This window comes from Ischnura elegans, chromosome 3 (genome assembly GCF_921293095.1).
Source record: "Ischnura elegans chromosome 3, ioIscEleg1.1, whole genome shotgun sequence".
NCBI lineage: Eukaryota > Metazoa > Arthropoda > Insecta > Odonata > Coenagrionidae > Ischnura > Ischnura elegans.
The window spans coordinates 58,345,342-58,369,479 of NC_060248.1; the positions used below are offsets into that span (position 1 = coordinate 58,345,342).

General features: G+C 38.0%; 1 protein-coding gene across 1 annotated transcript in view; it reads left to right on the forward strand.

The window, feature by feature from the left end:
• The window catches only part of LOC124155855 (protein O-mannosyl-transferase TMTC2-like), a 70,790-nt gene that overhangs the window by 26,349 nt on the left and 20,303 nt on the right, over nucleotides 1-24,138 (forward strand). The window contains exons 2-4 of the mRNA XM_046530007.1: nucleotides 11,052-11,310; nucleotides 21,741-22,257; nucleotides 23,080-23,565. Coding sequence (XP_046385963.1) covers nucleotides 11,052-11,310; nucleotides 21,741-22,257; nucleotides 23,080-23,565 — 1,262 coding nt within the window. The remainder of the gene's footprint in view (nucleotides 1-11,051; nucleotides 11,311-21,740; nucleotides 22,258-23,079; nucleotides 23,566-24,138) is intronic.

A 24,138-nucleotide genomic window follows, 5' to 3' on the forward strand; every position in this document is an offset into this window, starting at 1 on the left:
TTATAACTTAACTTTCTTGAACAAGGTGTGTTTTTTTATTACTAGTTATTATTTACGTTTCATTGCGATATTTTTTTCCTTTTGGTTACGAATGTGTACATTAGAAATTTTTAGGCACCAAAATTGATGAAAGTAATATTTGACTATTGTGTATTTTTTAACCAGTGCCGGATCGGCGTTCCGGCACCATGACACCCCCGTGCTGTACTCTCTCCAAAAATCAGGCAGGGATTGGGGCCTGAGCCAGGAAAGCCAAAACGCTAGTCACATCAAATAACTCCTCTTTTCCATGATAAAATATAAACCACTGATGGTAATTTCCATACTTTAATATATATATAATTCCACTTCCGACCATGATTTAGATACTCTATATCAAGGGTCTTCAACCCGCGGCTAGCTGGCTAATGTCTTCTGGCCCCTAGATGCTAAAGAAATTATTGTATCGCAGCTATTAAAATAAAACCATATATCGACACACTCTTCCAAAGCAAAAAAATGTCTAAAATCGCATTAATTGATTGAACTTTTAACCAATAAAGATTATTGAAATTTGAAATAATATGTTTCTTTTATTTCATCGATGTGGTGGTAAAGTGGAGTGGAGCATTTTGGCCCTACGGATCATGTGAAATCGATTTTTTACCCTTGCATTAAAAAAGATTGAACACACCTGCTCTATATTTTCAAGGTCTAATCAATAGTGTCGGTAGTGTAGTTATAAATTAATCATTAATGCGTGGAAATCACCATTTATTGCTCATATTTTGTCATGGATACATCGCAATCCCACCGCGTCAATCCTGAAACGATTTCTTATGAATTCTTGCTATCGCTCCGGCGATTCACAGCAAAAAAAACTAGGGCACCAAATGTGGTCAATTATATCAAAACCTATATCATAACCACGTAACAGGGCAACGTACCCTATCCCGTTACACCTTACAGTATGCTATAAATTGCTCGTTTGACCTTCAATAAGAGGTAAATTCATGGAGTGAATGGAAATGCAGGAATTCTTAACCAAGGATTAGAAGGACATCAATTTTCTCGCAATTCAAGGCAAAATGCAATTTCGGAGGTAATATTACGCCAGCCGGGCATAATTTAGTATCAAAATAGATAATCACATGATGCAATTAGTGGATGATGCAATTTCCTCACGTGACGATGGAAAATGTGATTCGCCCCGAAAGGAACGTCACCCCGACGGTGTAATCGCTGAGAATTGCCGTCGCACTTTCCTTTCCCTTGCATTCAACTGAACCGAATATTGAGTATTAATGAATCCCAGGAATAATTAGAATCACAGGAATATCACGAAAGGGAATTACATCTCAAATTTGGAAATTAATCAACGTACTGTAGACCAGAGGTTAGCGAAAAAAAGAGCGATTAATAATGTTGACTCTAAATAGACAATATGATTTGGGGGGGGGTGATTGCTAATTAATGAATGTTTTGCACATATAAATATCATTAATGCAAGTTATTTTTGTATATTATTAATATTAACATGCACGAAACTTGGCATTATTTTCTGAAACAAAAATAAATTATTGAGCATGCATGCTATGATTTTGCTATTTAGTGAAACTTATTTTGTAATTTGAAAACTTCGAAAAAGTGATACACGTTACATATAGTCATGCCAGTTTAAACACAAATCCGACAGGTACTAAAATATCTAGCACAACTCTCTGCTCACCCTCCTCTAAGAAAAGAACAACCAGTGACGAAAATATATTAATATTTGCCCTCTAATCTTAGCTCTTGTTATCAATACAATAAAACGAACATTTTGATGCTCACGTTTGTTCCGAGCTTATTGCTAGATGCTTAAAAAAATGTATATCTCTTAACAATTTGTGCTTCCTACACAAATTGTCAACTAACTTTATTCCTTTACTAGTTAAATCAATGGAACTGCGGGCCATTCATTTAAAGAAGTATAATTGCCGGAAAAAGTTGCTTGGGGAGGAAAATTAAGATTTGATGGTTGGTTATTGATGAATAAATGCAGTAGCGTAACTATGGGGGGGATATGGGAATAGGTCCCCGCCCAAATCCTCAGAAAATTTTACAGTATACTAATATTTTCCCTGCTGTGATGATTTCCCGCAGAATTATGAGTGAAACCCAAAATTTAAGGGCAAAAATGGTGTAAAATCTATTTCCAGGCATGTTCGGTTTTCAAACAATTTTCCATTGCCTCAGGGGTTGGAGTCGCCCACTAGACCCCTACATAACCCCCAAAGCACATTCCTAGTTACGCCACAGAATAAATGAATACTGAAAAGTTGAATACTCCTGGCAGCCGTGAGGCTTGTCATACAGTTGGAATACGGAGAAGCATTTCTACATATTATTCGTTTATTTGTAAATCAAAGATATTCAAGGTTGTTTTATTTTAGAATTCGAAATTCTTTCCTCTGATTCTGTAAATCGGAGGAGAGAATTTGAAAATTTTTCCTAAACGCTTATTCGTAAATATTCACTCTTTGATGCCAGAGTAACATTTGAATTCAAAAATCGATCCTGGTAGCTAGGCGACTAGTAATCAGCTCCGATATCATGTCCGTAAAGTCAGATCGCATATGCCTTTATGCAAAGCCTAAGGATTATTAGAAGCATAACCGTTGCTAATTGATGATTTAATCGTACATTCCTCTTGCTGGAGTTAGATGCGTATCAGGAAAAATAACAATTCATCGCAAAAGAAATTACGCAGGAGCCTATTTCAACCTGATTAACGGAGAAATTATTCTCCGTCAAACTTACCCTAATCATTTATTTTTTCTTTCAATCACGAGCTGATTTATCCGATGTAAAAAATTGCGTCTTTTCCTCCTTAACTCATGATCGAGCAAAAATGTGGGCTTTTTACGCTATATTTTAATTGAATTACCGCTGATATTTTATTTGGCCCTTACAGCATAGCCCTCTTCCACGCATATTTACGAAAATGCAGGTACTAATTACTGACCAGAGCGAGAAATTCGCAGTAAAAATAATTCAGGTAAAAAAATGTGCAATAGAACATGAAAACTATGTTGAAATTCGAGATAAGAGGGGCTCTTTAATTTACTGCTCCCGGAATTTTTAGCAAATTAATGGGGAAAATGAAGGCAAAATACTTGCTATAGATAATAAAGACTCCGAAGTCGCGTCGGTTGAAACAGCAGGAAAAAAAAAGTTATTTTCCAAATTAAAGCCTTTCAATAATTTGAACCTTGTGGACTCAATTTATACCTAAGTGTGGTTTTTAATATCGAAGGAGGCAAATAATCCAATCAGTATTTTTGGAAACATCCACGGTATGTTGCTAATTGATTAATCTCCAGGCAAATTTCACGCGATATGGACAACAAATTATCGCACGTAATCCGATGTATACTTCAATTTCTCAGGTGTTTAAATTAGAAAATCGCAGCGCGATTATGGATAGGAAAAAAGGAAAATTATCCACGTATTACCAAAGCTTATCAATCACTAACCTAGACAGTGAAACCTTGTTGCCAAACTTACATTCAAGTTCGATGATTTGAATTAAGTCTGATAATTCATATCAATATAATATTGAGAACTGTAGTGGAGGGATAAAACATAAAAACCGGTTCGATCGAATCGAAATAAATGATATTCCTCGATCGTATTCGGAAGAAAAATTCTCGTGTGTCAGGGAAAAATAATTCCCGATCGAAATTAACACAAGTGGAAAATGTATGCACGTTAGCAGCCATATCACGTTAGCAGCCGCGATGAAAGTAATTTAACTTTCATGACCTTGCAAAACGCTTACTGCACTTATTTATGCAAGGGATAGACTTAACTTCAAGTTTTCAAATCCCACTGGTCCTGAGAGGATTGTTACAGTAATTACACCTTGTTTACCGATTAATGACGACTTGAGTTCGATCTCCAGCAATCCAAGCAGCCAGATAAAATAAAAATATATTTAATCGTGTTCGCAAAAGTCGTAGACTCTCGCCCCCTTCAACATGAGTGCAGGTAATCTTTATCTCACGGCACTTTTAAACTCGAGCTTTTCTCGCGGTTTAAGCTAATAGCTTCATGATTTCCACCTTCCATGAGCATGTAAAAGAAGTATGAATGGATCACCAAGTCCGGAAATTCAAGTCATGCCTGCCTCAACCTTAATTTAGCTGATAATCATAGCATTACAATTCTACTTTCTGGTAATTTATTCAACACATTAATCCTCACGGAGATAATAATCTCTCCACTACAATTCTCAATATTATATTGATATGAATTATCTGACTGAATTCAATTCAATAATTAAAAATGTGCTGGAGACTTGCTCTATATATTACTTAACCCAAATATTCCCCGGAATTAGAAATTCCCCGGAAAATTTTTAAGCTATTACTATAAGTAATTCTTCACTCTCAAGAGAGGGAAAAAACAACTGCCCTACAATCTGTTAATGAACGAATTTCAACGAAATGGCATTCCGCCTTAAGGTTCATTATCGAAACAGTTATTAAAATTATTATATTACAGAGTATTCTATTTTCAATATTATACTACAGTAACGACAGAGTAAAACCATCCAAGTTACGTGTTGGATACGATGCATTAAATATGCGTGAGCAGTTCTTTATGCATATTCTTGAATTCTCAGAATAACGGGATTCCAAAACCAATGTCAAAGAGCATTCCAAAGGACAGTTAAGGTGTCACCTATATAAGAAAAAGACTACTGTTATCGAATTATTTTCATTTATTGCGGATTCACAATAAATCGATTACATAAATATGCTTAGAGAGTAAAAATGTGCAAGCAAATACATAAACTGAAAAATAAATATATAATGTAGGCACTATAGGCTAATATGATGGAGCTTATCCATAATGAAAGATAAGGCGAATGAGGGATAGAAATTTTTGTAGATGAAATGAATAAACTGAAAAATAAATACAATGTAGATACCATCATTTTTGCCATTTTTTGCAATATAGCGTCACCAAATTTTGTTTGCTAACTTCAGATTTGGATTCAGGGGCCCAAAAAACATTACGAGAGGAATAAATCAAAACTAACCAAAATCTTACTTTTCAAGGTCCTTAATGAGCAAATATTGACCACTACATCAGTCATTTTCAAAGGTTTGAAAATGACATAGTGTAATGTCGAAACCTGGGTCGGTTAAGTTAACTTCTGTGAAGCATACAACAGTGTATCTTTTATAATGTTTCCTGTCACCGAGTTCCACCAAGTATCGCCATCCAGCCTTAAGTTGTCCATCTTCGTAATACATAAACGGTGAGTCCAAATACGTACCTATCTAAAGAGAAGAAAAACCTCGCCAAGGAGCCCGATAGAAAACACTCAGGTGCGTGAACGTGAGGGGCATTCCATCCACTTTGGCTTTTTCGGCTATAGTTTGACTCCTGTCTCGCTAGTCCGATCGCCCCCGCGTCCGTCCTCATCAGCTCTTGGTGGCGCACAGGCCAGGAAGCAGGCTACCTCATGAGCCAACCTTCCAAATTTTCACTGACCCAACCTTATTGGTAAAGTGTGGCTTATGGGTGTCTACAAACTATTGAATACCATAGTACTCTACAAGTGCACAAATCAGGTGATTCGACTCGAAGGTTGGTTTGGATTGGCAAAGATAACCCGTGACCCTTCGAACTGTATCCCAAAGCGCAACCAGGCCTAGAACTACGGCAAAGCAGGGGGGGCACGATCCCCGGGCGGCAGATTTTAGGGGGTGAAAATTTTTGAAAAGTTTATTTAAAAAAGTAAATTTTTTTCAAAATTATAATACCACATTCAATATTGTTTGATTTCATTTTGTTTCGTAATAGTTAAATGCATTAATATAAGTGTTCTTAACAAGTGTTTCTCATAAATAAAACTTCTTATAGCATACATGCGATGTGTAATTTCAAATAACCCATCACAACAAATAACTTACGGAGGAAGTACATTTCAGTGGTGGGGATGGGGGTAGCGCTCAGGCACATATCAATGGCCAAGTTCTAACAACACGTATGTTAAAAATAGCAACTTTTCAGGAAAGCAAAAAAACGATTAATTTTTTTAAATGTATGTAATTTTAATTGAAATTAAAAACCAAAACTACATAAAACTGAAAAATAAGCATAGATTTGCGAAAAAAAAGAGTTGCTTTTTTGTTTTTTTTTTTGCTTGAATTTTATTTTTTATTAACAGCAATAGTAGTACTAACTCACACCGGCCAAATTTTGAGATGCATGTTGCTGGAACTTAGCCTTTGATGTGTACATCGGTTTTCCAACCAATATTCGTAATAATCCACCTGATTAAAGTTCAGTAAAATATCACGAGTATTCTAAGCCATAGTGAGCTAATGAACCTCAAGCTTAATTCCGCATATAATCACAGTATTACAATGCTACTGTTTGATAATTTATTCAACACATTAATCCTAACGGTGGATTAGTGGGAATATCGGCTGGAAAACTGATCACCAAATGTGCCTGAAGCATCTTAACCCTCTTATTCCTAAGGAAATGGTTTCTACTGAAAATTACAGTAAACTGATCTTTGCCCCCCCCCCTGATATAACTCCTTGTTCCGGCCCTGCGCCATACCCACACGTCCCCCACTCCAAGTGAACCTCCCTCCACGACTTTGTTTCTGGATGCGGCCTTGTCTTTTGTAAATTTCGAGAAAAACCTAAAAAAAAAAACTCATTGGCAGTCGGAACTTTCGTGACCGTGAATCCCCGAAAAAATGATGATGTAAACTCGCTGAAATAGGTCGCCTTAACCTTAGTTAATAAGTGTGGCAGTCACTCATTTAAGAGGCGTCTTAAAGGCAATGGACGTCCATAGGGGGAATGAGTGCACTGTCGTCCGAAAGAGCCGGCTCTTCGGTAGTAAAGGAAACGAACACTCGCGTGCGGTGATAAAAGAAACGACCATTGCTCCTTAAAGACAAGTACAGCTGATAAATGAAACGTAGCCTTTAATTGGCAGATGGCGTTCATTTCGGAAGAATATGGCTGCAAGGCAAACCTACTTTTATTTACCTCATGAAACAAGGGCTGAAGCATTTCATCACTAGGTTGGCCTCCGAGCAATCCACTAAAAAGAAGTTACGTCCTTTTTAAAAATAAAAATCCAAAAACATAAGGTTTTGTTCCACAGCTATGAATGATGTGTACCGGGTAAAAAAAGTTCGTCAAGGATATGGTACCATTTATTAGACATAAAAATGAACTAAATAAACTATCATTAAAAGCATGGCCGAGTAATCCGGACCGAATGTAGGTCCGGATTTTCCTATAAGCTAACTAGGCTTCAGCCTAGTGCCTCTAGATCAAGAGGAAACTGTTCAAATTGCAAGCAAAATTAAAATTAAAATATTCTAAAAACAGTGAAAACTAAAATACTGAACCGAAAACAAGGAGAAATACAATGTATACCACAAATAAACAAACATGAAAAAGTATTGGTTGAGATCAGCGCGTTTACCTCATTGTGCTTTATGTTTGTTTGTGTATACTACATTACATCAAAGTACAGTACATAGGCTCAATGATTGCTATGAAATCTCTATGGTTAATACCAATCACATGTTACATTAGCATATTTATCTATCCCGCACGTACTTTATAACCTTAAAAATAGGAGGTAAAAGGGCCTCTTAATAAGTGGCTTAATCTAGGACTTCTTTCGTCTAAATCGGGGCCTGGTAATATGTATTGGAATTGATCTCATATAAAATATTTCTGGGTAAGGATCAATTTGGGAAGAATTCGGTGAATACTTATTAAAAATAAAGCAGACAACATGAAGTATTTGGTTTTTTCCACCGCTTAAAGCGTTGAACACATTAATATTAAAATTTCTCTGAGAGGAAATTGGCCGTCCCAGCCTATGCAAATGGTTGGTGATACGAAATTACAAATAAGAGCTTAACCCGAGTGACGGTTCGGTCAAACCTGACATTTTTTTCCAACGAAAATCACTCCTGAATGTTTGAGTGACTCTTGGAGAACAACAATCGGAATACAGGGATTGCAAAAGCAAAAGACGTCAGTATCAAAACTACGGATAGAGGGGGAGCAAGTCATGCTCGTTTAAGCTGTAACATTTTCGCATTGAAAAGGTGAATGAAATCAACAATTTACGAATATTATAACAGCACTTTATTTGTTTTGTTTAAAAGTATTTGTTTTGTTGGTAACAATTATTTTTATTTTAGGTGCATGTCTTATGCTTATATTATTTTTCGTGGTTTTAAAGAAACGTTTTTGAAAACTTTCGTTTCAATACAGTTCTGATTTTCTTTAAAGAATTTTGCGATTTTTGCTTTTAGGGCGGGAAGCTACCCCTCCTGCACCCCTCCGGTTACGCCCATGATCACTATTATTAATTCCATAAACTCCCATCAAGATTATATAGATCGACCAAGTTAGTATGGAGACGGTCCGCAGAAAAGTGGGGAAATAGAAAAGCATTCTGAAAACCCTGAGAAGAAAATGGGACAACTTCATCGACAACATAATGAGGCAACAAGGCCGGATGAAGACACTCGTGTAAGGACAAGTGGATGGAAGGGAAAGCGATGGAATGCCCAGGTTAAGTTACAAAGAAAAGGTCATTGAGGACATGAAAGGGAAGAATTACACAGTTATGAAAAGGTTAGCTGACAGGAGAGCGAAGTGTCAAATCAATCTCCGGATTGTTGATTCATTAATCAAATTCTCCCTCTACTTCCCTGAAGAGTAATCAGCGAAAATAAAAGACACGAGTAGTTGGATCAATTTCAATAAAGCAAGGAATGTCAAAACAAACATTACTTTTTACCTCGAATGATTTGCTGTATATCGATGTTTACTACTGGGCCCCATCATTATAAAGTTAGCGCATGAGTTGATGAGAAGAACTTAAAGAGCCCTTAGATGCACTTAAAAACTTTTTATGTTTAGAACAGACGTTACAGTGGCACTCAGTCACTGCAACTCTCCAGTAAATGGACGCACCAAGCAAATCAATTAAAAATGAATAAAAAAGTTTTGGATGGTATTAAAAATAACTTTCAGCATAAGTACATGCAATTTATTCACAGTCTCTTTTATTTGTTTACTATACTCGTGCCCCAATAATTGAGACGGATTAGTTGAATGCATTTCCAATACAGAACATGGTTGAAAAAGACTCAATAGGAAGCTACGCTAATATCATAGCTGGAATTCCGTAGTATTTACAAATAAAATTTAACTATGAGATTCCATAGGCATAATTAACTGTATGATCTTAGGTTTCCCGGTGTATCAGGAGCAGAAAAGTTTCTCGGGTTTTCCACCGGTTGATGCTTACCATGTCTCCCGACGTTTCGAGCAGCGACTTGCTGTTCATCCTCGGGGGATCTTCATTCGGTAGATTCCCTGAGGATGAACAGCAGCCAAAAACGTCGGGAGACATGGAAAACATCAAACGGTGGAAAACCCGAGAAAATTTTCTGCGACGTAATGAACTCATTTTCAAACTTTCTAACAAGAGTTCTTCACCAAAAGTCACGGTTGGTAGCTGAGGTTCACGCGTGAAATTAAATGGCGGGAACTCTCGATTTTGTGCTTCAGAGCAGATAACACGTGAGGAGATTTCTTCACAATGGCTATGATTACCACGATCACGAACCATCTGCAATTGTATGGAATAAAAATAAATACCTTGTCAAATGAACCAGATGACAAAGACTTAATAAGGGGTTTTGAATTGGAAATCCAAAAAAAATACTTAAGATAACCTTTCAATGAATGATATAATTACTCCATGCTCTAGAATGAACAACATACTTATGAGACATTCCAACTTTAATTATTATGAATATAAAAAGGGCGTAGGAAAAAATTTTAAAGGATTAATTTTTTTAACGTTGAGGATATTTTTATTCATGTGGATTTTCTACTAAAAGCCACTTTCTCCGCTAATTTTCACAATCTACAGCGACAGGATATTACTTCAGAATGCTGTATGGATATTAAAAAAACTCAAGGTCATGAATCCCCATTTACTCGTGCATAGTATGAGTGATACAATTAAACTTATGAGTGATGATCATACTCAACAAATGATGTTGTTGAAGGCAGACGTTTTTAATGCTGACTAAAGTGGATACTTTGGATGGCTTGTCTTGTCTATTTTTCATGTATTTCATAAATTCCGAAAGTCATCCCGCGATCAAATTAATATTCCCTTCGGAATAAGGGAATTCAGTAGTAATTCCGGTATTGAGGGAGGTAAAAAATAAAATTTGGATAATAATAGACCCAAGAGTATCTAGAAAATAAAATATATGAAGCCTATTTGTTTTGCCGTTCGTTGAAAAGTAATTCCTTGGAATTAGAATAAAAATACTAGCAAATTTCCGATTTTTAACTATAAAAAGTAATTCTGTGATATTTTTTCGATGTAAGGCATAAAAATTTCTCATTCCGACAATTTAACATCTGGCGGTAGACATTTATTTTCTGAACAACAAAGGACACACGAGTATGTACTCCATGTAGTGACCTGCAGATCTTGAAACAAATGAACAGCAAAATTTGGAGTGAGCACATTACAAAAAATACTCTGAAATAAACGGCATTTGAATTTTAAGAGAATCTTCGCCTCTTTTATCGGACCTATATCCTTAATTTTTCATCGAAAAGATTAACTTAAACTTGTTTCCACATAATTTACTATCAAATCACGACCATAGCTGCGACGGTAAACGTCATAAAGTTATCTTCTTTGCATTCGCTATATTTTTTCGTTATTGACCGCATCTTTGTTTCGTCATAACTATATCATAACGTTTCTTCTGCTCAGACGTTGACGTTAATTATCATTGTCTTTTTTTCGTCATAACTTTATCATAACGTTATCTCCTGTTCCAACGCTGACGTTAACCATTCCGACGTAGACGTTAACCGTTCCCACGTTGATGTTGAAAAACGAAGTTTAAGTTATCCATTCAAAATTTTCAGCAAATTCCACAAAGTATCGCCGGGAACAAACAACTTCCTTATTTATTTCGCCAGGAGAAGCGGAGCGCGGCGGCAGAGGAGCAGACTCTACTACGGGAGCGTCTCGACTTCGACCTGCGACCCTGGCCAAGGGCTCCGCGCAGAATGGGGCGTCCCGCCAAGGGCGGCCCTCGCCGTCCCGTCACAAGACGGGGTCCAAGGGGGGGCCGAGGGCAGCGGAGGATCCGGCCCTCTGGATCAAGATCGCGTGTGCCCTCTTCGCCTTCCTTCTCTACGTCAACACGGTCGACTACGGATTCGTCTACGATGACCAGTGAGTGCCAACAGTCATCCTTCTTTTTATTGTATTCAGTGACTTATAATGGTAGACAGGAGTAAATCCTTGTTAACAACAGCTCGAATTAAATAGGAGTAATTCATCATCCTCACTCGTCAACAATTCTTCACTTATTTGTTAATCACATAGTGGTTTAAAAGGGAGAGTGTGAAATAGGGTTAATTGGGTCAATATTCATTTGTTAGTTGTATTATATTAGAATTAATGTATTTAATGGATTGTTTGAAATTGGTTTATTGGGAAAATGTTAAATTTTAGCTAGTATGAATGTATTATTTTTTGTCATGGGTGTCTTTTCTGTTTCTAAACTTTGTATTAGAACTTGTTATTCATGTGTATACATCTAATGCTGCCACAAGGCAATAGTCTACTTGCAGCAATGTGTATATGTAATAATAAAATTCTAAGATTGTGTGCTGCAGTTTTCGGGTTTCACCGCGTCGTGGTTGTTTGGAGACAACAGTTTCTCCTGCATTCCAGCAGGCGTCTTCAGGTCGAAGTGCTCATGACTGTGAAGTTGGTAGCTATCCTCTCGATTGAAATTGTGAGGATATTTATACATTTCAATCGCCTCTCTGATGATCCTCGGAAAATATCTGGATTCTCGGGATCCTTGGAAAATATCGGGTTGTCTCCAAACCACCACGACGACGCGTTGAAACCCGGAAAATGCAGCATACATTACCAGCGCACCGCGAAAGCCTTCGTACCAATCCTAAGATTGGTTTGACGCAGCTCTCCACTCAATTTTCCCATCAATCATATATTACTTTTACACTTACGTTTTTTCTTCTCTTTTACATCCTTCTATTGGAAAAATCAGAAAAAATAGTAGTTCATTTTTAAAATCTTCATAATAGGCTCCAAAGAAGTATGAACCATTAACTTTCATTGCCTTCAGACATCAGGTCACCTAAACGTCAAGTATCACACGCTAAGCCAAAGGCGACAGAAGGAGAAACGGAAATTTTTTCTACTAATTTCGATAAGAATAGTTAGTATTCATTTTTCGAACTCTATCACAATCGACAATAACCCGTTATAACCCAATTTTGCTAATCATCAACATTAAAAATGTATGCATTTTCACCTCTGTTCCGGAAAGATTTAAACCACGCGTTCTTTTGGGCTTTAAAGTTAAAAGGCGAAATATGTGGCTGCCACAATAATTACGTTTGTGTAGAAAATTTTCGCATCTTAAAAATGAGAAGTCTTTAAATTTAATTTCTCCCAGAAGAATCTCTGGGTAAGAAAGGGGTTAAAAAAAGACCCTGCCTCAATTAATGCAAGGAAAAATTACGCTCCTTGCGGAATCGTCGAAGCCGTATGGAAGGAATGGAGGCATAGTCGCCGATACCCGAATCACGGCTAAGTCTGCCGTGTTCAGTGTTCGTTCGCCCCCGCGCGCACCACGCCCGAATTGGAACGCCCGCTTAATTTTGGCCGACCAAATTAAGACCATTCGCCATCATTCGGAGGTGGCCGGATGGACAGTCGTAAAAAAACTCTCTTCCTTCCTGCGTTGATTAATTAAATAGTGGGCGGCTGAAATATCTTCAGAGCCCATTCCGTCCCACGCACGAATGTAAAAAAAAGCCCCCCACCTCTCATTTATGCGCCGGAAGTCGACTTCCGAATCCCGTGTTACGGAAGTGAGCGATTGGGATGGCCGAGTGCTCACGAAGAGCCACTTTTGCAGCATCTGATAAACGTTAATTTCAAGCTCAAGCAGCCATTCATTCGCTCTGGCGTTTGAGGAGAAATCTTGCATCCCTTGCGTGTGATTCTTAACATTTGGGTGGCCTGATGTGTGAAGACGATAAAACTTTTTGCCCAGATTTCCTTCGCGTCTATTACGAAATATTTTAAGAATGAAAAACTGTTTTTATGGATTTTCAAAATAGCTTTATGCCGACTTGTTTCATTAAACTGAGGCATAATGACCACGGACCAAATGGTGCACTTCAAATTCGAAGCCGTTTAAAGCACAATTTTTCTCAACCCGTTTCATGTAACATGGCATTCTAGGGGGGAAAGGAGTACCTTATCCGAACATACACGTTCCAATTGAATTGCCATGGTCCGGGTGACGCTATCAAAGTCCAAACCCATTCTCTTCAGATAAACGCAGCGATCATCAAACAAGGCCCATTCATTAGCGAAAGGTGGATTTTTTTCATAATTATCAAACGATTAACGTTTCTTTTTCTCATAATTGGAGTAAAGATGGTATTCCTCGTTAGTTTTGACTCACGTGGTCGACGAGAAACCTGTCTCCTGGGGTCGATGCGTGGCTTGAGTGAATCCGCGCGCCGCGTGAGATGGTTGGGGTTGGGAAATGTAAGGGCTGACACGAGGCACACAGTCCAATTACATCCGTGCGTTCTGCTTAATGAGGCTCGACGATATACGACGCTCTTTAATGCCAATGGAGGCGGTGCGCCGACTTCTTCTTTTTTTAAATCATTGCCACGGCTTTGCTCTCAGACCGTGCGACTTATGTTAATCCAGTTACTAGCTGGACCTTAAAAGCTCGATATTCGAAGATGCCATCAATGGTTCCTTGAGGCCGTTTTACACGGGGCACCTACTTGCACAATCTGACGTGTGTACGAAGGCCCAGTCAAAATTGCGTCGTGTAAAGCGGTGAATTGCTAGAACACATGCGAGAATGCGTGGACGTGAGATGGCAAAATAGCCCCTATTCTAATTTCGTTCATGCATTCGCGAAATTCCGCGCCATTTTAGAAAGTAATGCAGTTCTAATCTCCGCAATTCCGTGTAAAACGGCCTTTAGAAACTGCTTAGAGCGAATAAAGAGGTTCCATAGGTCAACAGGAATTACGCGGGGAGCCGCTGCAGTCTATAGCAGTGGCGTAGCCAGGGGGGAGGTCCTTGGGGTCCGGACCTCCCCCCCGAAATATAAGAACAAAATTTATTTCCTTCATAAGTGAAAACAAAATATTGAAAATCATGAATTTACAAAAGATTTACTTGACAAATGAAATTTTTTCGATTATGAAAAGTGTTAAAATTAGTTCAAAATCCTGTAATTAGTACCCTGTCTTTAAAACATTTCCCACCCTGACTTAAGAAACCCCCCAATGAAATTCCTGGCTACCCCTCTATGATGTCCATAGAGTTGTGAGTGGAAGTCGAACTCGACATTTGTGGCTATCGAGGAATGATGAAGATGCAATAGGTCGACCGAGGGAGTAATAAACAAGTACTAAGACGAATGGGAGAAAATAAAAGTCTTCTGAAATAACTATCTGAGAAGAAGACTGGACATATTAACTAGCCACATCATGAGACTGGATGGCTTAATGAGGACAATATATGAGGGACAAGTGGACGCGGAGAAGGACAAAACAAGACCTCACGTGAGTTACATAGGACAGATTGTAAAGGATTTAAAAGAGAATAAATAATTAATTATGAAAAGGTTAGCTGATAGGAGAGAGGAATAAGGAGCTGCGTCAAACCAATCATCGAATTCTAAACTTGACATGAAAATTAAGTTACGTAATAGAATTAAACTTTCGTCAATAAAATTTATTGGCTATCTACAATTATTATTATCTATAATTATTCGATTATTATCTATTATAATTATCTACAATTATTCGATGATAATTTCTCCGATTTTTTAATAATAGCTCGTCAACATTAACGATCTGAATCCTTTTTCTTTAATCCAATTCGAACCCGAGTACCAACCTAATTCGCAAACCACTATCCTTATTTTCCTTTAACTTTCTTTTCATCACTACATTTCAAAATTAATGCTTCACTCCTCATGTATCTTAATCTAGTCAAGAAACTTTTTTTTAATTTCCAAACGCTATTTTTAAGAAGCCGCACGACTACTGCATGCTCGAAACTGTAAATCAAAGGATTCGATCGAATTTCGAATCAAAGAATTCAATAAAGATCGCTAGAATATTTCATTCTCTCACTTCGTTAACTTGTGGCAACATCAATGCACTTGAAAAATTAGAATGTGAGAAGGGGTTCTTCACTTTTTCTCCATCTTGAAATAGATCCTCACAAAAAAAAAGATTTGCAGAAGAAACCTCGATATTGAGTTTGTTCGCTAATGCGTTCAGGTTGCACGGTAATGGGATGAGGGACACTACGCAAGATTACTGATGGGAAAGAACGACTCGGAAAAAAAGGAAGGAAACTTGATACTCAAAAGAAAGGGGGAGGAACAAGTCTTGATGGGCAAGACGTCTTTGCACGGGAGGGTAAGATCAAGGAGTTGTTTGCGAAGGGTAATGAGGGAGGAACTCCGAAAGTGGACTTGAGGAAGATTATGGAGCGGCAATCAGACCCCTGACGTGTCCCTTTGGGGAGGAGATGGATGGATTGAGTGCAGATGAGAGGACACGATAGTCCCCGCGTTTTGTTTCTAGAAGAAGGGCATAGGATATCCTCTAGGGTCGGGACGATTGAAGGGACAGATTTTTCCGAGTCGGAGAGCAATCGTGAGATCGATCATGCCGTCATCGCTAGGTCAGGAAGGACAGGAGAGGGAACGTTTTTTTTTGACGGATCGGAAGGTTTCAAAGATGACACTCTTGACTTAAGCGGACGGAGACGATGGTTCGCATTACTGATGAGTTGTTGATCGGTCCCCAAGGAGATTTGTCCGGATGAAAGGCTGAGAGTAAAATCTTTGACTAGCTCTTCCATTTCAGCGCACCCAATAAGGGAATGAAACGTGAAATACGCAGCACTAGGGCGTGATTATTCCTCTCATTCACCCTGTTACTTACTTCTCTAGCGTATTATTCTCCTAAACAAATAATTAGTGAGGCTACAAAAATATTTGGTATCCTACATTGCAACAGATGAAATTTTGCAATAAATATTTGATACGTTTGATTTTTCCTGGATTTTTTGTTATCGCTTTCTTTAGCTTAGGAATTTTCTTCTGTTTCATACAGTACTCCTACGGAAATATTTGAGTTGGTGACTTTAAAACGAGAGTTCTTCTCATGGAGGCACCTAATTTTTGGCCAAGATTGTTCAAATACCAGTATTTTGTATTATTAAGTGACTTCGGGAATAAAATTCTTGCAACATTTCATTTAATTACTTAGTTATATGATCGGCATTCCTTAATTAGGATACTTATCCCTTGAATTTGTTATTAATACAGTAATAAAATTTTTCAAATAGTGGTTACTGGCGTAACATATTTTTCCCTAGCTAGCAATGGCTATACTTAGAAGATTTTTTTCTTCAAGGCACTTCTAAGTATCAAAATGCGGCTATACAATTTAGAAAGATAGTAAAATTCTGTCAACGAAACCTCGTGCACATAAAATAGCACGAAATCACACGAAATTTGAGGTCTAGATTACCTACACTATATAATACCTCGAATAACGCGTCGAGTAAGGCAAAAAGGGCCTCATTGTGAATAGTAAAACGGAAGTTCAAGTTGGGGATGAGAGGCTGTTGGGATGATTTGCGAAATGATCCGTTACTTTTGATCCGTTGAGTCGAGTCGTGAGCTTGGTTTTAAGATGGATGTAAATGTTTAAAAATCAACATACCATCAGTTACTTTAGGCTAAACTTATTTCTCATCCGACGCTTTAAAATTATGGTTTCATAAGGTTATAACATAAGGCGCCAAATTCACTATTTCAAAAGCACGATGTTTTACGGTTTTTGTACTTGAGTGCTATCCCCTTTTAAAAAACATTTAAAAAAACAAAAACCGCAGGAGAAACTCATAGAACCATTATTTTGATCCATTATTGTTATAATCCATTGATACGAATCGATAATATCGAATCCTATATCTAATCCATCGATAGCTACCTAGGGATGGAAAATACTTTGATTATAACATTTTTTCACAATAAAGTTGTAATTTTTATTTAAAAAGATCGAGAGCTTATTGGCGCACCTCATTTTTTTTTAGGATAACCCTCTCGAGCATCGCAAACCACCTGGGCGTTTGCTCCTCTCTCGGGGTACAACGCGATAGCATGTTCCACAATTTTTTAAATGTCTGACCGAGGTTTCGAAACTATACATTATGCCATACTTAAAGACATGTCCACTACACTGTATCATTCTCAAACGTGGATCAGATCATTAAAAAAAATATTGAAAATAAAATATCTGTGATTATGTTTCCTGTTACACAGTTCCACCAAATATCGCCATCCACCCTTAAATTGATAATAGTTATTATAATCGAATTGAATATATCTGGTTTATTTAGGTACCAGGAATCGTTTTCTATGGCTGAATGGAGGAATACCTTCAACCCTTTCTAACCCAGAGCTGCTTCTGGGAGAAATCAAATTTCAATATTTCTCATTTTTGAAAACTTGAAAATTTTGCACGCAATCATAATCATCATGGCAGATAAATATTTCTTCATTAAAATTTACACCACAAAATAGCACGTTGTTAAGATATTTTTCCTAAATAGAGCTGAAAATGTATACATTTTCGATGTTGCTTAGAAGCAACAATGGGTTATAATGGGTTAATAATAATCCATGAACGTCACTATTCGCGTTCAAGTGACGTACATAGGGTTTTATCAACCTCACTTTGATCAAAACAAACATTCATTGATGGTCATTCAGCTGATAGTGTTTTTTTTTTTAAGGACTACCCTCACGTGTATCGCAAACCTCAAGGGGCATAATTGCGACGCCAACGCGTGATCTCGGCTGTTTTGTTCGCTTCGCAGACCCTTTGAAGTCGGATTGAAAATATATCCCCGGGATGGGAATGGCTCGATTACCGGGATGGCAATAGCCCATGAAATGACGAGCCTCCTCCGCTATATAGGGATTTCAACCTCCACTCCGGCATTCCATGCATCAATTCGCGGGGGCGGCGTGTGCATGTATTGCCTGCCCTGAGCAAAATTGAATCTTCAGCTCGCGGCGGCCAGCGTCCTTGACCCAGAACCTCTTCGGGAGAAGGGAGGGAGAGGCGATCGCTGCGGTGAACTTTGACCGGAGGCCGCGAAACGCACTATAGGCTTCAATGGAGTGCGAATTTTTGGCACACGATTTTTCGAGAGCCAAAATGAAGAGCGCTGTCATTCATTAAGGTCCGCTTTTCACGGCCGAATGGACGCGGGAATTAGCTCATTACGCGACGGACCCGAAGATAAAAGGATTTTTTTAATAATCGAGCTCGTTTCGAAGCACAACCAGGTAGTCGTCACGACCTTGGATATTTCTGCGTCGAACAGCTGATAGGTTATAGGACACGTGACGTTAAGCGGAAACATCATGTTTACTATTCCGGCTGCATAATGTCATTTTTCGTGTCGCATGGTATTTGGTGAAGGCGACCGACAGCTGAGGTCATTTGCTCAATGAAGGAAGGTTGGGTAAGGAAGGGTGGAGGGAAACCCGACGTCGGCAATAGTCTGCTCTAAACGGAAGGCGCAAAGGGGACCACGGCTAAACGTCCCGTCCGACGGACGGAGTGTTGCGCTTGAAATGTCCCCCACACAACACTCGTCACGTTACACTCCTTTAAAACATAGGCTATAGTCCAGAATATTTCTAGGTATATAGAGTATGTAATTCGCTGTCACTATTTACCCGTTACTCAACCAGTAATAAAATCGGAAGGTAGGTTTGGATAGGTGAGGGTAGAGCTGATCCCGGACTAAGCCGCAGATGCATGAATTTCACACATTCAAGGTAGAGAAACCAGTTCATTTCCCTCGGTCACCTTGCACTTCAAGGGTTTTGATTACGGATGTCTGAATGGTTCACCCAGGATTTGAACTCGGAACCCCTCTATCAGCAACCTAGCGCTTTACTAATTAGGCTACCACGCTCCCTAGTTGGTATTTACCCTTATCTCTAATTAAAATTTTACCTCGGAGAAAATGCTGACAATAATTTCATACTCTATGTACAACGAAGTGTTTCCAAGGGTCTACTCTATATGCCCTGAAATTATGAAGATGATGATGTTTTTTAAACCCTGTACTGCGCCAATAAAAAGGCCGATTTAACGGAAGCGATTCGTCCTCTTAACATCAAAGAGCTTGATACAGTTAAACATGAGGATTTGGACCAGTGGTTTCTCTCTGCGGACGACTCAGCCTGATATTGCATCATGTGAGGTCAACCCCATATCCACCACCAGTGGCGTAGTCGGGGTTGGGGGGGGGGGTTCGCCCCCCCCCCCCGAAATATAAAAACACAATTATTTTCCTTGGTAAAAGATAACGAAATATTGAAAAAATCATGAGTTTACAAAATATTTCTTCAACAAATGAAGTTCTTTCGATTATGAAAAGTGTTAATATTAGTTTAAAACCCTCTACTTATTGTTAGTTTTCAAAAATTTCCCCCCCCCCCCCCTAGTTTTGGACTCCCCCTAAACGAAATTCCTGGCTACACCACTGCCCATCATTAATTTGAGTTAGGGTTAAGGCGCCTTATAAGCCTTAATCCTAACTCAAATCAATGATCATGATTAAACATGATTTTAGAAATCAGTCTTAGATTACACTGAGGATCGAAGCCGCTATTTCGAAAACGGCGCAAACACACTAGGCAGGACCTAAGGGTGAACATTTTTTTCCTATCTTTGAGACTACGAAAACTGTTGCTTCGGTTTTATTTCCATGACACGTAGGCAGAAATAAAATTCGGGCGGTGCTTTGGTGCCTTTCGTGCGGGTGAACTAAACTGGTAATTTGATGTGAATTCGCACGCATCAAAAAATCGTACATTTTCATATAATAAACTATAAATTTCGTTTTTAAAGTGCTCAATTTAAAATTCGTCATTAATTTTCAACAAATAGAATATAGTATTTATTTTTTTGGTCTTCACGTACGTTCTTTTCCCGAAATATGTCTCATTTTTCGCAAAAATTTTAAATGGTGTCAAAATTGTCGATATGTTTCTTCAAAGTGATTTGGTGGCAGAAATTATGAAATGTAACTGTATCGAAAAATGTATAGTCAGCACATAGGTGCCTCAGAGCTAGTGGCCTCAGTAGATGTATCGCGGGCAGTCGCTTCAAGGGGTCACAACAAATTTCGGGGGTTGCTGTTGAAGAGCCTCTCAAGCTCCCCCCCCCCCCCAAGCCACTTGCCCGACAACATGGGGAACCTTAACTCAACCATTATTCGTGGGGAAAAGTGGAATCGATGGCTCTGGTCGCTTTAAGAGATGTACGGAGAATGTGATGTCTAAAAGCTGTTTCCATTAAAATCGTGCCAGCATCCGCAGTTACATGACTGAGGCGAAAGATTATTATTAGCTTGAATTACTTTTCCAATTTTTATTATTTTTTTTTTAATTTAAGGTTAAATTTATATTTTTTATAATATTTTAATTCAAATTTTATGAAACTTACTGTACTTGTGATATCATGGAATAAACGGCTCAAATTCATGTTCGTCATTATTGAAAATTATTATTCGCCGAACGGATAGATATGGGAATCCGTTTTCCCCCAAATCATAAAAGACTTTAATAAATGCTAATTTTGCTTTTGCATAACCTTTTTATGTGCAAACGGCTGGTGTCCTAACACCCCATGCCACACGCCTTTTAGGCAGCTTGCGGGGTAGTATGTAGATGTACATTATCTCATTAATTTAATGCATATTTTTTTAAGAACCCAATTTATAGACAGTTTATTTCATCAAATCGCTTCATTTAAGAAAGGGTTATCCAGCACCATGAAATGATTGAGTGGCATTACATGGAAAACAAAAATATCACTAAACCGCAATAAATCAAACTTCATGGGCGTAATTTTTTGATTTGGAATTATACCTACTAAGATTATATTTATACCTGCCTCAGCAAGTACTATTCACAAGTGGCATGAATTATTTGGATAAAGTTTATAAGTACAAGTGCAATAATTAATTCAAAATTTTTGTTCAAACTACTAACTAGCTAAGAACTGCCATGCCCTATGAAATTATTAAATTTTTAATTTTTAAAGCTGTAATGGAACTTAATCAACTGTAATGAATTATTGGACTGATTCTGGTGATTATTTTATGCATATGTATACTCTCATTTTTTTTAGCATGAAACTTTTAGTTTTAATGTTTTTTATAATTATTCCATGGCCGCTAGCTAACGAACTGCCATACACTATGAAATTATTAAATTTTAAATTAACACAGCGATAATGGAACTTTATCAATTTTAATGAATTATAGGACTGATTCTCCTAATTATTTCATACATATGTGTTTTATAACTAGAAGTGTTTGTATCTAGAAGTGTTTGCATCTAGAAGTGTTTGTATCTAGAAGTGTTTTATGACAAAATGTAATCAAATCTTTTTATATAACTGGTAAACTACCCTACATGAACTTATGCTACGTGCAGTAAGTAATCAATCTCCCTTAATTACTCTGAACAGTCGAGCAATCTTGACCAACGATGACCTCCTGCCCAGCACGCCCATCACTGCCCTTCTGGAGCATGACTTCTGGGGAAGACCAATTTGGCACGCCGGGTCCCACAAGTCGTACCGACCTCTGGCCGTCCTATCACTACGCATCAATGATGCCCTTGCAGGGGGAGCACTGAAGCCCGGCCCACTGCACTTGGGAAACGCAATCCTCCACGCCATCGTGACGGCCCTGCTCACGCATTTCGCGGCCCTCTTGCTGCTGACGAATTCTGGTCCAGTGGATGAAGAGCCGGCTAAAAATCATCGAAACAAGAGCTCCGAGAGGAGAGGTGGAAGATTACCGATGCTTGGCAATTCTTGGAGTTGTAACGGAAACAGTGACGCACATCAGCAAAGTGGTAAATCAGACTCATCACGTGCTTCCACTCCTCAGCAAACGCAGGATTCAGAAGTGGCCAAATGTGTGACTACAACCTCGCCTCGAAGGAGAAGGACATCTTCAACGTCATCTTCTTCATCACTGGTGAGCAGAATGACAAATGAGAATGGATTTGAAGGGAAACGAATGAATTATCTCAAATGATGATTGACAATATTGTAATTCATTGCTAAAATCATAATTAAAACCTAATGTTCACACATAATCAAATGGTTGGCACCAAAAATTTTTCATACTTTAATTATAGTATACCAGGACTAGCCACGGTGATAACTTTACGGAGTCATTAGCAATGCAAAGATTTTGCAAAAAATTCAGCAAGAGAAAATCATTCGCTATGACCAGGATTCAAACCCGATTCAAATCCAGATCAAGGCAAATCATTTTTTCTCAGTGGAATTTTTGCACAATTTAACAAACTTTATCTCTGATCTTAGTTATTGCTGTGGTAAGAGCTTTTTAAAGACCTTTCCATCCACATAAATACCTACTACCACTGTATACATCAAGGGGAAGTTAGCTCTGAAAATGCTATCACAACAACCATTGAATTTTGCCCTGAGTGCAACCGCTGGATGGCAGAAATTTGACAAGAATAAACATCTAATATTTAATAATTATCATTGTGTGTTAGAATGTGTTTTGAAAAATAAGGACAATATGTATTCATAAAAAATTTGCTAATCTGTCAATGAAATGTTAATTCAATATCCAACTGTAAATTCAGATAATAATAAGTCATTGATGAGAAATATGTGAAAATCAAAGGAGATTCAACCATGGAAACACTTAAAGTTTTTTGTAGACCTTAATGTTTTTTGTCTTAGCTCCGACTTTGAAAGAGTTTTCAATGGAAGCTTAGGCTAACGTTAAATTTAGGTAAAAACTTATTATTTATTTTCGCAGGAGGATCGTCTGAATTCTATTGGTGCTGTTGGAGACCAGAGATTCTCAAACCATGCAGGAGTTATGTTCACTGGTTTACTCTTCGCCTGTCATCCTGTGCACACAGAGGCAGTTTGTGGCCTAGTGGGCCGGGCTGACATTGCGGCATCCCTCTTCTCCCTCCTTGCTCTTGTGGCATACCGCCGACATGCCATAGAACGTGATAGTGTACCCTCACAGGGTAAACTTTGTAGTTCAGCTGCTGCCAGTGTGACATGCCTCGTTTTATCCATGGTTTTTGGCGTAGCTGCGATGTTGTCAAAGGAACATGGCCTTGCTGCCTTGCCCTTGTGTGTTGCCTATGATGCCCTATTTCACTGCAAGTGTCGTCCAGTGACGAAGTTCCTACAGAAGTGCCTCTACTTGTCAAAGATGAGCAACAAACATGGATTTTTCAGCGTGAACCACCAAACTAAATTTCTTTCTCAGCAAGAAAACTGGCCCATGGTAAGCTTCATCACAATTTTACATTCATGTATTGTTTACGTTTGAAGAAGAGAAATTATAATTAAAATTCACAATCATTGCTTTTATTTTATTACAAAATACTTATTTAAAAAGCATTAATTCTTCATGAATAGCTCCATTTTTTTTATTTTTAAAATGTTGTCTGAAGAACATCATAGCCATTGCTGCAAAAAGTGATATCTCAAAATTGGTATAAATATATCTGAGGAAGGCAATGAAATATCCCTTTGCAAGTGATGTTAATTTACATGAATATGACTGGTACAAGATTTTGTGCATTAAACATAAAAAGTAAATCTTTTCTTCATTACTATATTTTTGCAGAGTTCTTAAAAAATATTTCTTAAAATCTAAATGTGTATCTGAAGATTGAGATTTTAAATCTTCTTGCTGCAGAATAACATTGTTGCAGCCAAGGAGATTTCATACAGACTATTTTTAAAACTGATATTAATCTTAAATCTGATAAATATCAAACTGATATAAAAAAGTTGCTTGCAGTTACCTCCAAGACACTAATCAAGGCTTAAAATTGAGGTAAAGAGAGAGAAA